Source organism: Oncorhynchus mykiss, chromosome 11, assembly GCF_057628025.1.
Source record: "Oncorhynchus mykiss isolate SJ-2025 chromosome 11, ASM5762802v1, whole genome shotgun sequence".
NCBI lineage: Eukaryota > Metazoa > Chordata > Actinopteri > Salmoniformes > Salmonidae > Oncorhynchus > Oncorhynchus mykiss.
Genome location: NC_143032.1, coordinates 52,361,228 through 52,379,681, shown reverse-complemented (window position 1 = coordinate 52,379,681; position 18,454 = coordinate 52,361,228). Strand labels below are relative to the sequence as shown.

Genomic DNA, 18,454 nt, shown 5'->3' with positions numbered 1-18,454 from the left:
CATTTTTAATTGGAAAATCACTTCATAGAGTCCTTGAGACTTAGATAGTCTTGATTCATGTCCCTGTTGACTGTTCCTAATTCATGTTGTATTCTTGAAATGGTTGACGAAATCCGGGTTCCAATATGTCATTCTATGGAGAAGCGGAAATAATTGCGTTTCGGATTGTTTGTGCACATCGGCCTCTTTACTGGGTGCACTGCTTACATGAATCGTGCGTCATTAGCTAAAAAATAAATTATCGAACTTGTAGTCATTCGTTTACGAATATATTGCATTATTCGCCCTATGTTTCTTTAATTAAATGTATGTGTAGTTATAGCGTACACAATTGAAAATGTTTGCGGGCCTACCTGAACTTGGGATATCCAATGGCGAGGATCTAAAAGAAACACTGACTAACTGCACAGAGCCTCTGAAAGCCATTGACCAGTTTCAGGTAAGCTAAGTAGCTTTAGCTAACCACAGCTAAACATGATGATACTAGCGGATCTGCAAAGTGGTTCAAGCTGTGCGTTGTGTACATTATTGACCATAATTATAATTTAAGTGGGTAGTTAACGTACCGCTGTCATTTAAACAACGTTAGTCCAATAGTCTTGCACTAAAATAGCCGTACGTTACTCCTACTTTATTTCAAGTATTCTATTTGTTGGCGAATTGGCTCTAGCTGCCAAATACTCTACTAAAGGTGAATCGATTCTCAATTGCGGTATGGTTCTAGAAACAAAGCCCTCTACTTTCATAGCCGGTTTTAACACCGTTGCAGCTAACATAATGTTTCAGTGACAACAAAGCAAAGGCAGTATAGCCTTTAGATAGGTGGGTTAGCTGACGTCACAAAAACGATGTGGACACTTCAATGGGGCAGAAGTCCGCGAGTAGTTGTGATTCTGGATGGCCAGATAACGTTAGCTACCAACAATGAAACGGCCTTGTAGGGACTCGTTTCATCTTGTTCATGATACCATGTATTGTTTTGAGATATTTCATGTCAACATGTTAAAAAAAATCCAATAGCTAGCTAACCAGCAACTGTAACGATGTATGAGACACGTGCAGATGTAAACTATATTTCGTCTCATATGTTGTTTTTTTTTTTTTTTTTTACATGTGAACAATCTAAACCAGTCCCATAGTTGCCAAAATAAAATATTCCTCAACTGCTTGCCGTCGACTCCCATTTCTGGGTCTCAAGCTTCGATTCCGCTAGGTATTGACTCCTACGATTCAGTATTTTTGCAATGGAGGAAACTTTGTCGTAGTCTATCTACTACGATAACACAAACGTGCATCGTTCACAGCAAAGAAAGGGCAAGAGAGGACAGGGTTGCTAGTTCCAGTGTTGTCAATTAGCGACTTTGTTGCTATATTTAGCGAGTATTCAGACCCCTCTAGCGATACATGTTCAAAAAAGCGACTAGCGACTTTTTCTGGTGTTATTGGAGACTCGACACGAAAGCACGTATCGTTCTCAACGAGCAGACGGTGGGGCCCCGCCTCCCGCTGTAAAAGCACCAGTCTCAACGTCCACAGTGAAGAGGCGATTCCTGGATCCTGGCCTTCTAGGCAGAGTTGCAAAGAAAAAGCCCTATCAGACTGGCGAATAAAAAGAAAAGATTAAGATGGGCAAAATAACAGACACTGGATAGGAGATTTCTGCCTAGAAGGCCAGCATCCCGGAGTCTCCTCTTCACTGTTGACGATTATTTTTATTTATCCGTTATTTTACCAGGTAAATTGACTGAGAACACGTTCTCATTTGCAACAACGACCTTGGGAATAGTTATAGGGAAAAGGAGGGGGATGAAAGAGCAAATTGTAAACTGGGGATTATTAGGTGACCTTGATGGTTTGAGGGCCAGATTGGGAATTTAGCCAGGACACCGGGGTTAACACCCCTACTCGTATGATGCGACTGGTGTTTTGCAGGTACTAAACTCAGGAAAAAAAGAAACATCCTCTCACTGTCAACTGCGTTTATTTTCAGCAAACTTAATATGTGTAAATAACTGTACGAACATGACAAGATTCAACAATTGAGACATAAACTGAACAAGTTCCACAGACATGTGACTAACAGAAATTGTATAATGTGTCCCTGAACAAAGGGGGGGTCAAAATCAAAGTAACAGTCAGTATCTGGTGTGGTCTCCAGTTGCATTAAGTGCTGCAGTGCATCTCCTCCTCATGGACTGCACCAGATTTGCCTGTTTTTGCTGTGAGATGTTACCCCACTCTTCTACCAAGGCACCTGCAAGTTCACAGACATTTCTGGGGGGGAATGGCCCTAGCCCTCTCCCTCAGACACAACAGGTCCCAGATGTGCTCAATTGGATTGAGATCCGGGTTCTTCGCTGGCCATGGCAGAACACTGACATTCCTGTCTTGCAGGAAATCACACACAGAACGAGCAGTATGACTGGTGGCATTGTCATGCTGGAGGGTCATGTCAGGATGAGCCTGCAGGAAGGATACCACGTGAGGGAGGAGGATGTCTTCCCTGTAACGCACAGCATTGAGATTGCCTGCAATAACAAGAAGCACAGTCCAATGATGCTGTGACACACTTCCCCAGACCATGACGGACGCTTCACCTCCAAATTGGACGATAAACGGGAATCCGATCATCACCCCTGATGAGACAAAATCGCGACTCGTCAGTGAAGAGCACTTTTTGCCAGTCCTGTCTGGTCCAGCGACAGTGGGTTTGTGCCCATAGGCAATGTTGTTGCCGGTGATGTCTGGTGAGGACCTGCCTTAAAACAGTGTGAGGTGTCTGTTTCTCAAACTAGACACTCTAATGTACTTTTCCTCTTGCTCAGTTGTGCACCAGGGCCTCCCACTCCTCTTTCTATTCTGGTTAGAGCCAGTTTGCGCTGTTCTGTGAAGGGAGTAGTACACAGCGTTGTATGAGATCTTCAGTTGCTTGGCAATTTCTCGCATGGAATAGCCTTCATTTCTCAGAACAAGAATAGTCTGAAGAGTTTCAGAAGATAGTTCTTGTTTCTGGACATTGTGAGCCTGTAATCGAACCCACAAATGCCTATGCTCCAGATACTCAACTAGTCTAAAGAAGGCCAGTATTATTGCTTCTTTAACCAGGACATCAGTTTTCAGCTTTGCTAACATAATTGCAAAAGGGTTTTCTAATGATCAATTAGCCTTTTAAAATGATAAACTTGGATTAGCTAACACAATGTGCCATTGGAACACAGGACTGATGGTTGCTGAGAATAGGCCTCTGTACGCCTATGTAGATATTCCATTTAATAATCTGCCCTTTCCAGCTACAATAGTCATTTACAACATTAACAATGTCTACACTGTATTTCTGATCAATTTGATGTTATTTTAGTGGACAAAAAATGTGCTTTTCTTTCAAAAACAAGGAAATGTCTGTGACCCTGAACTATTGAATGGTACTGTGTGTATAGTTGAAAGCAAAATCCAAGCCATGAGGTCGAAGGAATTGTCTGTAGAGCTCTGCGACAGGATTGTGTCGATGCACAGATCTGGGGAAAGGTACCAAAACATGTCTGCAGCATTGAAGCTCTCAAGAACACAGTGGCCTCCATTTTTCTTAAATGGAAGAAGTTCCAGTGAGCAATCAGGGGAGAAGAGCCTTCCTTGGTCAGGGAGGTGACCAAGAACCAGATGGTCACTCTGACAGAGCTTCAGAGTTTCTCTGTGGAGATGGGAGAACCTTCCTGAAGGACAACCTTCTCTGCAGCATTCCACCAATCAGTCCTTTATGGTAGAGTGGCCAGACGGAAGCCACTCATCAGTAAAAGGCACATGACAGCCCGCTTGATGAAACCAAGATTTAACTCTTTGGCCTGAATGCCAAGCGTCACGTCTGGAGAAAACCCGACACCATCCTTACGGTGAAGCATGGTGGTGGCTGCATCATGCTGTGGGGGACGTTTTTCAGCAGCAGGGACTGGGAGACTAGTCAGGATCGAGGGAAAGATGAACGGAGCAAAGTACAGAGAGATCCTTGATGAAAACCTGCTCATGACCTCAGACTGAGTCGAAGGTTCACCTTCAAACAGAACAACGACCCTAAGCACACAGCCAAGACAACTGAAGGGTGGCTTCGGGACAAGTCTCTGAATGTCCTTCAGTGGCCCAGCCAGATCCTGGACTTAAACCTGATCGAACATCTCTGGAGAGACCTGAACATAGCTGTTCAGCGACGCTCCCCATCCAACCTGACTGAGCCTGAGAGGATCTGCAGAGAAGAATGAGAGAAACTCCTCATAGAGGTGTGCAAAGCTTGTAGCGTCATACTCAAGAAGAGCTGTAATTGCTGCCAAAGGTGCTTCAACAAAGTACTGCATAAAGGGTGTGAATTCTTTATGTAAATGTAATGTGTGTGTGTATGTATGTGTATATATATGTGTGTGTATGTATATATGTATGTGTATATATATATATATATATATATATATATATATATATATATATATATATATATATATATATATATATACACACATTACATTTACATAAAGAATTCACACCCTTTATGCAGTACTTTGTTGATTGTATGTGTATATATATATATATACACACACACACACACATTCACACACATTTGAATATTTTTTTATTGAGTAATGCAATGGCGGCCGCTGTGCAACTTAGAAATAGCCCATAAAATGCCACCCGTGACCAATACATTTTCACCCACGTCTTTGTTTTCAAAGTAGCACAATTTGACAGAAAATAACCTGGCTAGCTAGCTATGTGCTAACAACAAAGGTAGCTAGCTAACGTTAACTAATGTTATTTGAATGACGAGACCTATGCTCACTAACCACTTAACTCATAATTATTGTTACTAATTAACACAACATTTAGATTGATCCTCTTTCTCTACTTAGCAACCTCCCCGAGTATGAATTACAATAAAATATCACTGCTTCGATTTATCAAATGAATAACACCACTATTTCACTGCATTGATTATTATCTTACCGCCGGTCTGATAATGTGTTGTTTGCAGACAGAAAATGGCATTTTGTTGCCAACTCTTCAGTCAGCTCTTCCCTTCCTGGACCTTCACGGGACTCCTCGGTTGGAGTTTCACCAGTCGGTCTTTGACGAGCTTCGTGACAAGTTGATGGAGCGAGTCGCCACTATCGCAGAAGGCAAGGATGAGGAACGGTGCGACATCTCTTTACATATGTATAGCTGGCTAATAGTTAGCTAGTAAACACCAGGTCTGTATAGCGAAATCATCCGTTTAAACCGTTGTACATGTTTGACATGATTGATTGTTTGTGTATTCCACCTCCCTCTACAGTTATGGTAAACTTGAAGAGCTGCTAGAGAAGAGTTTTCCATTGGTGAAGATGCCCTCCATTCAGCCAGTGGTCATGCAGGTTCTGAAACATCTTCCAAAGGTAAGTCTCTGTCTTCCCACCATACTTTTAGTGAATGCACCTTTTAACCCGCAATGCAGATCTTTTCTATTTATAGTTGTTTGCACCTGCCATTGGCCATGTTTTCTCTCTTCAAAACACTGGTATCCTATCACAGCTCAGTATTTGAAATGTATTTCCTGACTGACTTGCTATGAACAGGTTCCAGAGAAAAAGCTGAAGCTTGTAATGGCTGATAAGGAACTGTATAAGGTCTGTGCTGTTGAGGTGAAGAGGCAGATCTGGCAGGACAACCAGGCTCTCTTCGGGGATGAGGTTTCGCCCCTGCTCAAGCAGTATATTGTGGAGAAGGAGGCAGCACTTTTCAGCAGTGATCTCTCTATTCTGCACAACTTCTTCAGCCCCTCCCCCAAAGCAAGACGCCAAGGAGAGGTGAGCCACCCGAGGACATCTGGACCTTTTCATTGCCTTTTGATTCCCAATAGATTTAGTTCACATTCCAGTAAGGATTTGTTTTGATTAGGGCCAGGAGCCTGTTATAAAAATAGTTTTTACTAGTCAATCAACCTTTTGTCTATGAACTCCGAAGAGAGTTGGGTGTGTTTGAGGTGTGGTGGAAATTCTAACAGAGTGAGAGAGACTTGGTCATTTCTTCAAACAATCATCTTTATTCAGTATCAATTAATTATTGCAATAATGAGGCTGGTTGACCCCCCACCCCCACCCTTGAGTTTTGGACCGAGTAACCTAACCTTTACTCAAATGCACAGTACTATATATAGCTGACTCTAACAATGCTCAGCCATGGTTGGTTCAATCCCCCTCATGCAGACCAAGGAGCATCATAAGGCACTCTGGGTTCATCCTGTTGTTATCTGCACGTGGGTTGTTGTCTTAACCACACCCTGGCTTAGTCTCCCCCAGATGCTAAAATGATTTAGAGACAATGAGGAATTGTTCTAAACTCTTCCTGGCTATCTCTATCTCGGTTACACCCACCACGTCTTGTCTATGTACTGTGGTCTTTAACTCATTTGTCAGCTCAAGCCATCTCTAGTGACCATACGCCCAGATTAGCTGCAGGGAACTAGAGTGGAACCCATGAATACGCAGACACTAACAGCACAGAAATGTCTTCCTATTTGAGAAGTATTAATTGCTAACTATTAATATCAAATCAGGTAAATATGTAATTTTTCTCTCACAGAGGCTAACCCTTTTTCTGTTTCATGTACAGGTAGTCTTGAAGTTGACCCAGATGATTGGGAAGAATGTGAAACTGTATGACATGGTACTTCAGTTCCTGCGAACCCTCTTCCTGCGTACACGTAACGTCCACTATTGCACCCTGCGTGCAGAGCTGCTCATGTCCCTCCATGACCTGGACATCAGTGAGATCTGTTCAGTAGACCCCTGCCACAAGGTATGCTTAATTCCTAGGAAAGAGACACTGCAACTGATCTGAGTTGCCTTCTTCTGTAGGCAAACTGAAACAGAAATCGTATTGATTTCAAAAAGCATGCAAATACGGTGGTGAATGTTCATGCTGATGCAGAGTGCCGTATTTATGTCTTTCTTGGCAGTTCACCTGGTGCTTGGATGCCTGTATCCGTGAGAAGTTTGTGGATGCCAAGCGAGCCCGGGAATTGCAAGGTTTTCTGGATGGAGTGAAGAAAGGACAGGAGCAAGTACTTGGGTGAGAAAAGAAGAGTGGAGGAAATGTGATTGAACATGGCTTATGATTGTAGGATTCATAAAAAGATGTGACAAATGTTGTGGGTCTTCTTGGTTTCCAGGGACCTGTCCATGATCCTGTGCGACCCATTTGCCTGTAACACCCTGGTTTTGAGTACGGTCCGAAACTTGCAAGAATTGCTCAGCCAGGACGCTCTACCCAGAGTAAGACGTTCAATGTTGTCTTTTGTGGTCTTAATGTTCTTTCTATCCATTTCTATATTATGTCAATGCTATGGGGAAACTTACTGCCACTACTGAAGAGAGATATTTCTGTGGGAATGAACAGGACAGTCCAGACCTGATGCTGCTGCTTAGAATGCTGTCTCTTGGACAAGGGGCTTGGGATATGATTGACAGCCAAGTCTTTAAAGAGCCCAGATTGGTATGAATTCACTTCTTGTTTCCACTAGTATTATTTTATAATCATGTGTTTTTCTTCAGTGAGTTAACGAGTGTAATATATTTCTTATCCGCTACACAGTAACAATAGTTTGACTCACAGAGCTGGAAAACAACCTCTTTACAATTACCACTGCTAGATGGCGTAGATGTGACGTAACCAGCCGGTGCAGAGACTCATCATATTTGATTCGTTCCCCCTCAGGAACTGGAGGTTGTAACCCGTTTTCTACCAGCCATGTTGTCAGTAGTTGTGGACGACTACACCTTCACCGTAGAACAGAAGCTCCCCAGTGAGGAGAAGACCTCCCTCACTTATCCCACAGCCCTGCCTGATGCCTTCAACAAGTAAGCACTGGGATGGGCTGTCACACAGGGGATGGGGTTAGAATGGAACATGTTACTTTGGCTCTAATGGCTCTAATTAAATGTTTTATAAAAATATAGAATGTAAAACACGTCGTATTGATATTCAAAAATATACATATATTTTATTTAACCTTTATTTTACTAGGAAAGTCAGTTGGGAACAAATTCTTATTTACAATGATGGCTTAGGAACAGTGGGTTAACTGCCTTGTTCAGGGGCAGAACAACCAATTTTTTTTTCCCCTTGTCAGCTCGGGGTTTTGATCTAGCAACCTTTCGGTTACTGGCCCAACGCTCTAACCACTTTGCTACCTGCCGCCTCCATGTGAATTTAAATTGTCAATATTATGTGCGGTGCACATGAGAGCTTTATGTTTAATGCGTTTCAATGAGAAGCCTCTGATTTTAAAGTGAATTCTCCTCTGCCCTAGGTACCTGCAGGAGAACAGGGTGGCATGTGAGATAGGTCTGTACTACACACTCCACATTGCCAAGCAGAGGAACAAGAATGCCTTACAACGGTTACTTCCCGCTTTGGGTAGGTTCTGCACTTGTTTTGCCACAGGTTAATAATAGAAGGAAATAAATACTGTTCGTGTATTGTTGTTATCCTGGCTCTCAACATTTTTTTCATTTAACTGCAGTGGAGACCCACAACGAAATGGCATTTGGGGACATCTTCCTGCACCTCCTGACAGGGCACCTCACCTTGCTCTCGGATGAGTTTGGGACTGAAGAGTTCTGCTCTGCCGTGTTTGATGGCTTTCTCCTCGCCTCTTTCTCCAGGTCGGTCTTGTCATGGGACGTACAGGAGATTACTGCAAATATTGCATTTGAAACTGATGGAAATCTTACTGCACATTTATGAAATCTGTGACATTGAAGTAGAATACTGAACTCACAATAGGCAAAAAAACAGCTATAGATTTCGCAATAATGGCTGATAAAAAAAAGGCTTTCGACCGTCTTGAATGGACTTTTCTATTCAAAACATTGGAAGATTTCAACTTTTCATCTGAAGTAACACATTTTTTATTTTAAAAAAATATAAAAAATGTGTATAAATGTCCTAAAGCGAAAATATATTTAAAATAATACATTATCTGATGGAATTGCTTTAGAAAGAAACACAATACAGGGATGTCCTCCCTCACCTTCCTGTTTCACTGGCAATTGAACCTCTTGTAGAAAGAATTAGACAGGACCCAAACATAACCGGTACTTGTAAACATGAATATAAATAATATTGCAGATGGTCTACTGATATACCTGACCAATATTGCCCCCTTTTCAAAAAATATTTGCAGAATACAAAAAAAATCTCAGGATATAAAATGAACGTGGGAAGAAAATGAAATGGCATAAGGAAGAAAATAAAACTTAAGATCTACAGCAATCCCTTTAAGTACACCACAAAAAAAATATGAAATGCTTAGGCTCCTTAATGAGTGACAACAAAGTATATGAACGTCATTCCATTACTCAACAGGTAGAGTAAATCTCTTTAGAAGGGCATGGCTGACAAAGTTTAAAAAATTTTATTTTCGGTAATACTAAGTACCCCACTGAAGACATTCTCTTTTAAAAAGTATACTTGGTCATAAGACTTTACAGTGCATTTGCAAAGTATTCAGATCCCTTGTCTTTCCCACATTTTTGTTACGTTACAGCCTTATTGTAAAATGTATACTTAAAAAAAAATCTTCAATCTACACACAATACCCCATAATGACAAAGGAAAACCTGATTATTATACATTTTTGCAAATGTATTAAACATTTAAAAAGGACATATCATTTACATAAGTATTCAGACCCTTTACTCAGTACTTTGTTGAAGCACCTTCTTGTAGCAATTACAGCCTCAAGTCTTCTTGTGTATGACGCTACAAGCATGGCACACCTGTATTTGGGGAGTTTCTCCCATTCTTCTCTGCAGATCCTCTCAAGTTCGTGTCAGGTTAGATGGGGAGCGTCACTGCACAGCTATTTTCAGGTCCGGGCTCTGGCTGGGCCACTCAGGGACATTCAGAGATTTGTCCCGAAGCCACTCCTGCGTTGTCTTTGCTGTGTGCTTTGGGTCGTTGTCCTGTTGGAAGGTGAACCTTCACCTTTGCTCCGTTCATCTTTCCTTCGATCCTGACTGGTCTCCCAGTCCCTGCCACTGAAAAACATCCCCACAGCATGATGCTGCCACCACCAGGTTTCAGGATTCTTCCAGATGTGACACTTGGCATTCAGGCAAAATAGTTCAATCTTGGTTTCATCAGACCAGAGAATCTTGTTTCTTATCGCTTATCGAGAGTTCTTTAGGTGCCTTTGGCCAAACTCCAAGCGGGCTATCATGCCTTTTACTGAGGAGTGACTTCCATCTGGCCACATTACCATAAAGGCCTGATTGGTAGAGTGCTGCAGAGATGGTTGTCTTTCTAGAATAATCTCCACAGAGGAGCTCTGTCAGTGTGACCATCGGGTTCCCTTTTTACCTATTTTGTTACGTTACAGCCTAATTTTTAAATGTATTAAATTAAAAAAATGTTTTTTTTTATCAATCTACACACAATACACCATAATGACAATGCAAAAACAGATGTATTTTTTTGTGTGCAAATTTATACAAAATGCATCCTGTTTCCATTGATCATCCTTCAGATGTTTTTACAACTTGATTAGAGTCCACTTGTGGTAAATTCAAATGATTGGACATGACTTGGAAAGGCACACCTTTCTATATAAGGTCCCACAGTGGACGTCAGAGCAAAAACCAAGCCATGAATTGTCCGACTTCAACTGCATGTATGTATGTATTTATGTATAGTTGAAGTCAGAAGTTTACATACACCTTAGCCAAATACATTTAAACAAAAATGTTCACAATTCCTGACATTTAATCCAAGTAAAAATGCCCTGTTTTAGGTCCGTTTGGATCACCACTTTATTTTAAGAATGTGAAATGTCAGAATAATAGTAGAGAGAACAATTTTATTTGAGCTTTTATTTCTTTCATCACATTCCCAGTGGGTCTGAAGTTTACATACACTGAATTATTATTTGGTACTATTGCCTTTAAATTGTTTAACTTGGGTCAAACGTGTTGGGTAGCCTTCTACAAGCTTCCCACAGTAAGATTGGGTGAATTTTGGCCCATTCCTCCTGACAGAGCTGGTGTAACTGAGTCAGGTTTGTAGGCCTCCTTGCTCGCACACGCTTTTTCAGTTCTTCCCACATATTTCTATAGGATTGAGCCCAGGGCTTTGTGATGGCCATTCCAATACCTTAACTTTGTTGTCCTTAAGCCATTTTGCCACTTTGGAAGTATGCTTGGAGTCATTGTCCATTTGGAAGACCCATTTGTGACCAAGCTTTAACTTCCTGACTGATGTCTTGAGATGTTGCTTCAATATATCCACATAATTTTCTTTCCTCATGATACCATCTATTTTGTGAAGTACACTAGTCCCTCCTGCAGCGAAGCACCCCCACAACATGATGCTGCAACCCCCGTGCTTCACGGTTGGGATGGTGTTCTTCAGCTTGCAAGCCCCCCCCTTTTTCCTCCAAACATAATGATGGTCATTATGGCCAAACAGTTATATTTTTGTTTCATCAGACCAGAGGACATTTCTCCAAAAAGTACCATCTTTGTCCCCATGTGCAGTTGCAACCCGTAGTCTGGCTTTTTTATGGCGGTTTTGGAGCAGTGGCTTCTTCCTTGCTGAGCGGCAATTCAGGTTATGTCGATATAGGACTCGTTTTACTGGGGCTATAGATACTTTTATACCCGTTTCCTCCAGCATCTTCACAAGGTCCTTTGCTGTTGTTCTGGGATTGATTTGTACTTTTCGCATCAAAGTACGTTCATCTCTAGGAGGCAGAACGCGTCTCCTTCCTGAGCGGTATGACGGCTGCGTGATCCCATGGTGTTTATACTTGCGTACTATTGTTTGTACAGATGAACGCCGTTTGGAAATTGCTCCCAATGATGAACCAGACTTGTGGAGGTTTACCTTTTTTTTTTCTTCTGAGGTCTTGGCTGATTTCTTTTGATTTTCCAATGATGTCATGCAAAGAGGCACTTAGTTTGAAGGTAGGCCTTGAAATACATACACAGGTACACCTCCAATTGACTCAAATTATGTCAATTAGCCTACCAGAAGCTTCTAAAGCCATGACATCATTTTCTGGAATTGTCCAAGCTGTTTAAAGGCACAGTCAACTTAGTGTATGTAACTTCTGACCTACTGGAATTGTGACACAGTGAATTATAAGTGAAATAATCTGTCTGTAAACAATTGTTGGAAAAATGACTTTCATGCACAGTAGATGTCCTAACTGACTTGCCAAAACTATAGTGAGTTAACAAGAAATTTGTGGAGTGGTTGAAAAACAAGTTATAATGACTCCAACCTAAGTGTATGTAAACTTCCGACTTCAACTGTATGTATGTATGTATATATATATATATATATATATATATATATATATATATATATATATATATATATATATATATTTATATATATATATTAATATATATATTAATGAATGACTGAATACAGCACTTCCTATACAAATGGTTACATATTTTGCCTTATCTCATGAAACCCATAACTCCCTGACATATATATTTTTGTGTATTCCAGCAAAGAGAATGTCCACAGACACACCCTACGTCTGTTGCTTCACCTTCACCACAAAGTGTTGCCATCTTGTGTGGAGACCTTACTAAAAACCCTGGAACCCCCAAAACAGGTGGGCAAGCTGCCATTTGGATGTATTTTTTTTGTAGCTTGAAACCGGATCCGAACAATGCATGTCATTGAGACATCTGATTAACTTATGATGTAATCATGCATTTTCCGCATGAGAACATTGTATTAACCGCATAAGCTCAGTGATTGAGGTTAGATTAATATTTCTAGTATGTGGCTCACACTAGGTGTTGTGTATTTTTATTCATGTTTTACTCCACCTGTGGCTTGTACTGTAACTAAAGTCAGCATTTTTCTGGTTATGTCACAAAGTCAGGGACATAGGAAACTCCTGTATTTCCATATTCCTCATTCTCTGTGCTTGTCTGGTGTCTATAGAGCAGTGACCAGGTGAAGGAGTTGTACACCCAGCTGACAGAGAAACTGGAGGCCCAAAAGAAGAGTCCTGCCCAGCCAGACGAAGCCCCCTCTCTGGACCTGGGGCTCCATCCTGTTACAGTGCCCACGACAGCCTCCACTCCAACCACACCACTTTGAGAGGAGGAGGTAGGACGCATCGAAAGAAACAAACCTAGTGGTTTGAAAAAAGGACGCTGATATTACATGTAGAATTGAGGTCGGCTCGTGAAAACGTTAAAAAAAAAACGGCATAATGAACATTACAATATGCAATTTCCTCTATGGTGACTATGGTCAAGGTTTAGTTTGTTTTCTAATGCTTGGTTATTTTTTTAAATGTATTTTTAAGGAATGGGGCAGTCCCACTCCTTTTGTAATTTGTTTTGCTTTATTGAAGAGATGGTAAAGTGTATGAAGACGGAGGCTGGACCAAATGGGCCACAGTGCTTGTTTTATTTTAAAGCGGTCTATTTTTAAGCAGTCTTCCAGCTTTACAAATGTAATTCGATGGCAGTTATTACTTTTATTAATATGTAGTCTTGCTGAATTATTGTTCAAAGTATGTTTTAATATGTACTGTAGCTATCTATCTAGACTGAATGTCAATGTGTGTAGGCCTACTGTTGTTTGGTTTGTGTCAGTGGTGAAACAAGCTGTAAATAAAATAATTATTTAGAAATTAAGTCCCCAAATATTTTCAAACATTAAAGTTGTCAAGGGAAGCAATTTGACTAGTACTGGAATTAAGTAATCATACATACAGTACCAGTCAAAAGTTTGGAAACACCTACTCATTCAAGAGTTTCTTTATTTTGACTATTTTCTACGCTGTAGAATAATAGGAAAGACATCAACACTATGAAATGACACATACAGTGGGGAGAACAAGTATTTGACAAACTGCTGATTTTGCAGGTTTTCCTACTTACATAGCATGTAGAGAGGTCTGTAATTTTTATCATAGGTACACTTCAACTGTGAGAGACGGAATCTAAAACAAAAATCCAGAAAATCACATTGTATGATTTTTAGTAATTCATTTGCATTTTATTGCATGATATAGGGTATTTGATACATCAGAAAAGCACAACTTAATATTTGGTACAGAAACCTTTGTTTTCAATTACAGAGATCATATGTTTCCTGTAGTACTTGACCAGGTTTGCACACACTGCAGCAGGGATTTTGGCCCACTCCTCCATACAGTCCTTCTCCAGATCCTTCAGGTTTGGGGGCTGTTGCTGGGCAATACGGACTTTCAGCTCCCTCCAAAGATTTTCTATTGGGTTCAGGTCTGGAGACTGGCTAGGCCACTCCAGGACCTTGAGATGCTTCTTACGGAGTCACTCCTTAGTTGCCCTGGCTGTGAGTTTTGGATTGTTGTCATGCTGGAAGACCCAGCCACGACCCATCTTCAATGCTCTTACTGAGGGAAGGAGGTCTCGCGATACATGGCCCCATCCATCCTCCCCTCAATACGGTGCAGTCGTCCTGTACCCTTTGCAGGAAAGCATCCCCAAAGAATGACGTTTCCACCTCCATGCCTCACGGTTGGGATGGTGTTCTTGGGGTTGTACTCATCCTTCTTCTTCCTCCAAACACGGCGAGTGGAGTTTAGACCAAAAGGCTCTATTTTTTTGTCTCATCAGACCACATGACCTTCTCCCATTCCTCCTCTGGATCATCCAGATGGTCATTGGCAAACTTCAGACGGGCCTGGACATGCGCTGGCTTGAGCAGGGGGACCTTGCATGCGCTGCAGGATTTTAATCCATGACGGCGTAGTGTGTTACTAAGGGTTTTCTTTGAGACTGTGGTCCCAGCTCTCTTCGGGTCATTGACCAGGTCCTGCCGTGTAGTTCTGGGCTGATCCCTCACCTTCCTCATGATCATTGCCCCACGAGGTGAGATCTTGCATGGAGCCCCAGACCGAGGGTGATTGACCGTCATCTTGAACTTCCTCCATTTTCTAATAATTGCGCCAACAGTTGTTGCCTTCTCACCAAGCTGCTTGCCTATTGTCCTGTAGCCCATCCCAGCCTTGTGCAGGTCTACAATTTTATCCCTGATGTCCTTACACAGCTCTCCGGTCTTGGCCATTGTGGAGAGGTTGGAGTCTGTTTGAGTGTGTGGACAGGTCTTTTGTACAGGTAATGAGTTCAAACAGGTGCAGTTAATACAGGTAATGAGTGGAGAACAGGAGGGCTTCTTAAAAAAAACTAACAGGTCTGTGAGAGCTGGAATTCTTACTAGTTGGTAGGTGATCAAATACTTACGTATGTCATGCAATAAAATGCAAATTAATTACTTAAAAATCATACAATGTGATTTTCTGGATTTTTGTTTTAGATTCCGTCTCTCACAGTTAAAGTGTACCTATGATAAAAAATTACAGACCTCTACATGCTTTGTAAGTAGGAAACACTGCCGATTTTGCTGGTTATCAAATACTTGTTCTCCCCACTGTATGGATTCATGTAGTAACCAAAAAAGTATAAAATATATTTTGATTTGTTTAACACTTGAGATTCTTCAAAATAGCCACCCTTTGCCTTGACGGATTTGTGCTCTCTTGGTATTCTCTCAACCAGCTTCACCTGGCATGCTTTTCCAACCGTCTGGAAGGAGTTCCCACATATGCTGAGCATTTGTTGGCTGATTTTCCTTCACTCTGCAGTCCAACTCTTCCCAAACCATCTCAATTGGGTTGACGTCGGGTGATTGTGGAGGCCAGGTTATCTGATGCAGCACTCCATCACTCTCCTTCTTGGTCAAATGGCCCTTACACAGCCTGGAGGTGTGTTGGGTCATTGTCCTGTTGAAAAACAAATGATAGTCCCACTAAGCGTAAACCAGATGGGATGGCGTATTCCTTCAGAATGATGTGGTAGCCATACTGGTTAAGTGTGCTTTGAATTCTAAATAAATCATGATAGTGTTACAAGCAAAGCACCATCATACCTCCTCCTCCATGCTTCACGTTGGGAACCACACATGCAGAGATCATCCGGTCACCTACTCTGCGTCTCACAAAGATGGATGGTGGATGGAACCAAAAATCTCAAATTTGGAATCATCAGACCAAAGGACAGATGTACACAAGTCTAACATCCATTGCTTGTGTTTCTTGGCCCAAGCAAGTCTCTTCTTCTTATTGGTGTCCTTCAGTAGTGGTTTCTTTGTAGCAATTAGACCATGAAGACCTAATTCATGCAGTCTCTGAACAGTTGATGTTGAGATGTGTCTGTTACTTGAACTCTTTGAAGCATTTATTTGGGCTAAGATCTGAGGTGCAGTTATCTCTAATGAACTTATCCTATGCAGCTGAGGTAACTCTGGGTCTTCCTTTCCTGTGGCGGTCCTCATGAGAGACAGTTTCATAGCGCTTGATGGTTTTTGCGACTGCACTTCTTGACAAGTTCTTGACATTTTCCACATTGACTGACTTTCATGTCTTAAAGTAATGATGGACTGGTGTTTCGCTTTTCTTATTTGAGCTGTTCTTGCCGTAATATGGCCTTGGCCCTATTTGGTGAAATACCATCTTCTGTACACCACCCTACCTTGTCACAACACAACTGATTGGCTCAAACGCACTAAGAAGTCAAGTAATTCCACAAATGAACTTTTAACAAGGTACACCTGTTAATTGAAATGCATTCAAGGTGACCGGAAGCTAGCTGAGAGAATTCCAAGTGTGTGCAAAGCTGTCAAGGCAAAGGGTGGCTACTTTGAAGAATCTACAATATATTTTGAATTTGGTTACTACATGATTTCATGTGTTATTTTATAGTTTTGATGTCTTCACTATTATTCTACAATGTAGAAAATATAAAAAATAAAGAAAAAACCTTGAAGGAGTAGGTGTGTCCTTCAGGAGTAGGTGTGTGTGTGTGTGTGTGTGTGCGTGTGTCTGTGTGTGTGTTGAAGTTTATATACATTTTTAAACTCAGTTTTTCACAATTCCTGACATTTAATCCTAGTAAAAAATTCCCTGTCTTAGGTCAGTTAGGATCACCATTTTTATTTTAAGAATGTGAAATGTCAGAATAATAGTAGAGAATTATTTATTTCAGCTTTTTATTTCTTTCATCACATTCCCAGTCAGTCAGAAGTTTACACACACTCAATTAGTATTTGGTAGCATTGCCTTTAAATTGTTTAACTTGGGACAAATATGTTGGGTAGCCTTCCACAAGCTTCCCACAATATGTTGGGTAAATGTTGGCCCATTCCTTCTGACAGAGCTGGTGTAACTGAGTTTTGTAAGTCTCCTTGCTCACATACACTTTTTCAGTTCTTCCCACACATTTTCTATAGGATTGAGCCCGGTGCAGAGTTGTTTACAACCCTACAGTGCTTCACCGTAGGGTTGGTGCCAGGTTTCCTCCAGGCTTGCCATTCAGGCCAAAGAGTTCAATCTTGGTTTCATCAGACCAGAGAATCTTGTTTCTTTTGGTCTGAGAGTTCTTTAGTTGCCTTTTGGGAAAACTCCAAGTGGGCTGTCATGTGTCTTTTTTTTTTTTATTGAGAAGTGGCTTCTGCCTGGACACTACCATGAAGGCCTGATTGATGGAGTGCTGCAGAGATGGTTGTCCTTCTGGAAGGTTCTCCCATCTCCACAGAGGAGCTCTGTCAGTGACCATCAGGTTATTGGTTACCTCCTAGGCCCTTCTCCCACGATTGCTCAGTTTGGCTGGGCGGCCAGCTCTAGGAAGACTCTTGGTGGTTCCAAGTTTCTTCCATTGAAGAATGATGGAGGCCACTGTGTTCTTTGAGACCTTCAATGCTGCAGAAATGTTTTGGTACCCTTCCCCAGATCTGTGGCTCGACACAATCCTATCTCTGAGCTCTACGGACAATTCCTTCGACCTCATGGCTTTGTTTTTGCTCTGACATGCACTGGCAAATGTGGGATTATATGGACAGGTGTGTGCCTTTCCAAATTCTTAAAAAAATGTTTTTTAAATACATTTGCAGAAATGTCTAAACCTGTTTTCACATTGTCATTATGGGGTGTTGTGTGTAGATTTGCTGAAGATTTGAAATCAAATTTAATCCAATTTAGAATACAGCTGTAACGTAACAAAATGTGGGAAAAGTAAATTGGTCTGAATACTTTCCGTAGGCACTGTATGCATGTATGTATAGGACTGTGGTGGGTAGGGTACATGATGACCTATAAATGTACAAATTTAGGCTGTCCTTTATTGTCTCGTCATCAAAATTCAGACGGAACTTTGTTGCAGGTGCATGGTAACAATTGAATAAAAAATAAGAAACGCGTCAAAGGAAGTGACAAAGGTTCAAGTTAAGCTCAGTGAAACATGAGGTTATAATGAAGGAGATTCTTGGCTCGGACTTCACAGCCATAGACGACACAATCAACCAATCCATTGGGTAATACAGAGACTTCCTACAAGCAACAAAGATCAAGATATATCAGTGA

The 18,454-nt window shown here is 41.3% G+C and overlaps 1 protein-coding gene across 2 annotated transcripts; it reads left to right on the top strand.

The window, feature by feature from the left end:
* The first annotated feature begins 115 nt into the window (after positions 1-115).
* LOC110535855 (negative elongation factor B) lies at positions 116-13,684 on the top strand. Of its 2 annotated transcripts, XM_021621193.3 has the most exons (13): positions 116-439; positions 5,012-5,172; positions 5,312-5,411; positions 5,592-5,822; positions 6,628-6,813; positions 6,974-7,086; positions 7,187-7,289; positions 7,414-7,509; positions 7,732-7,874; positions 8,327-8,433; positions 8,540-8,681; positions 12,538-12,646; positions 12,985-13,684. In XM_021621193.3, exons 1-13 carry the CDS (start codon positions 338-340, stop codon positions 13,141-13,143), a joined length of 1,752 nt encoding a protein of 583 aa, XP_021476868.1. In that variant the 5' UTR covers positions 116-337; the 3' UTR covers positions 13,144-13,684. The 2 variants fall into 2 exon arrangements, with proteins under 2 accessions (XP_021476868.1, XP_090046532.1); XM_090190406.1 differs by lacking the exons at positions 116-439; positions 5,012-5,172; positions 5,312-5,411; positions 5,592-5,822 and adding an exon at positions 6,423-6,539.
* Positions 13,685-18,454: the final 4,770 nt, after the last annotated feature.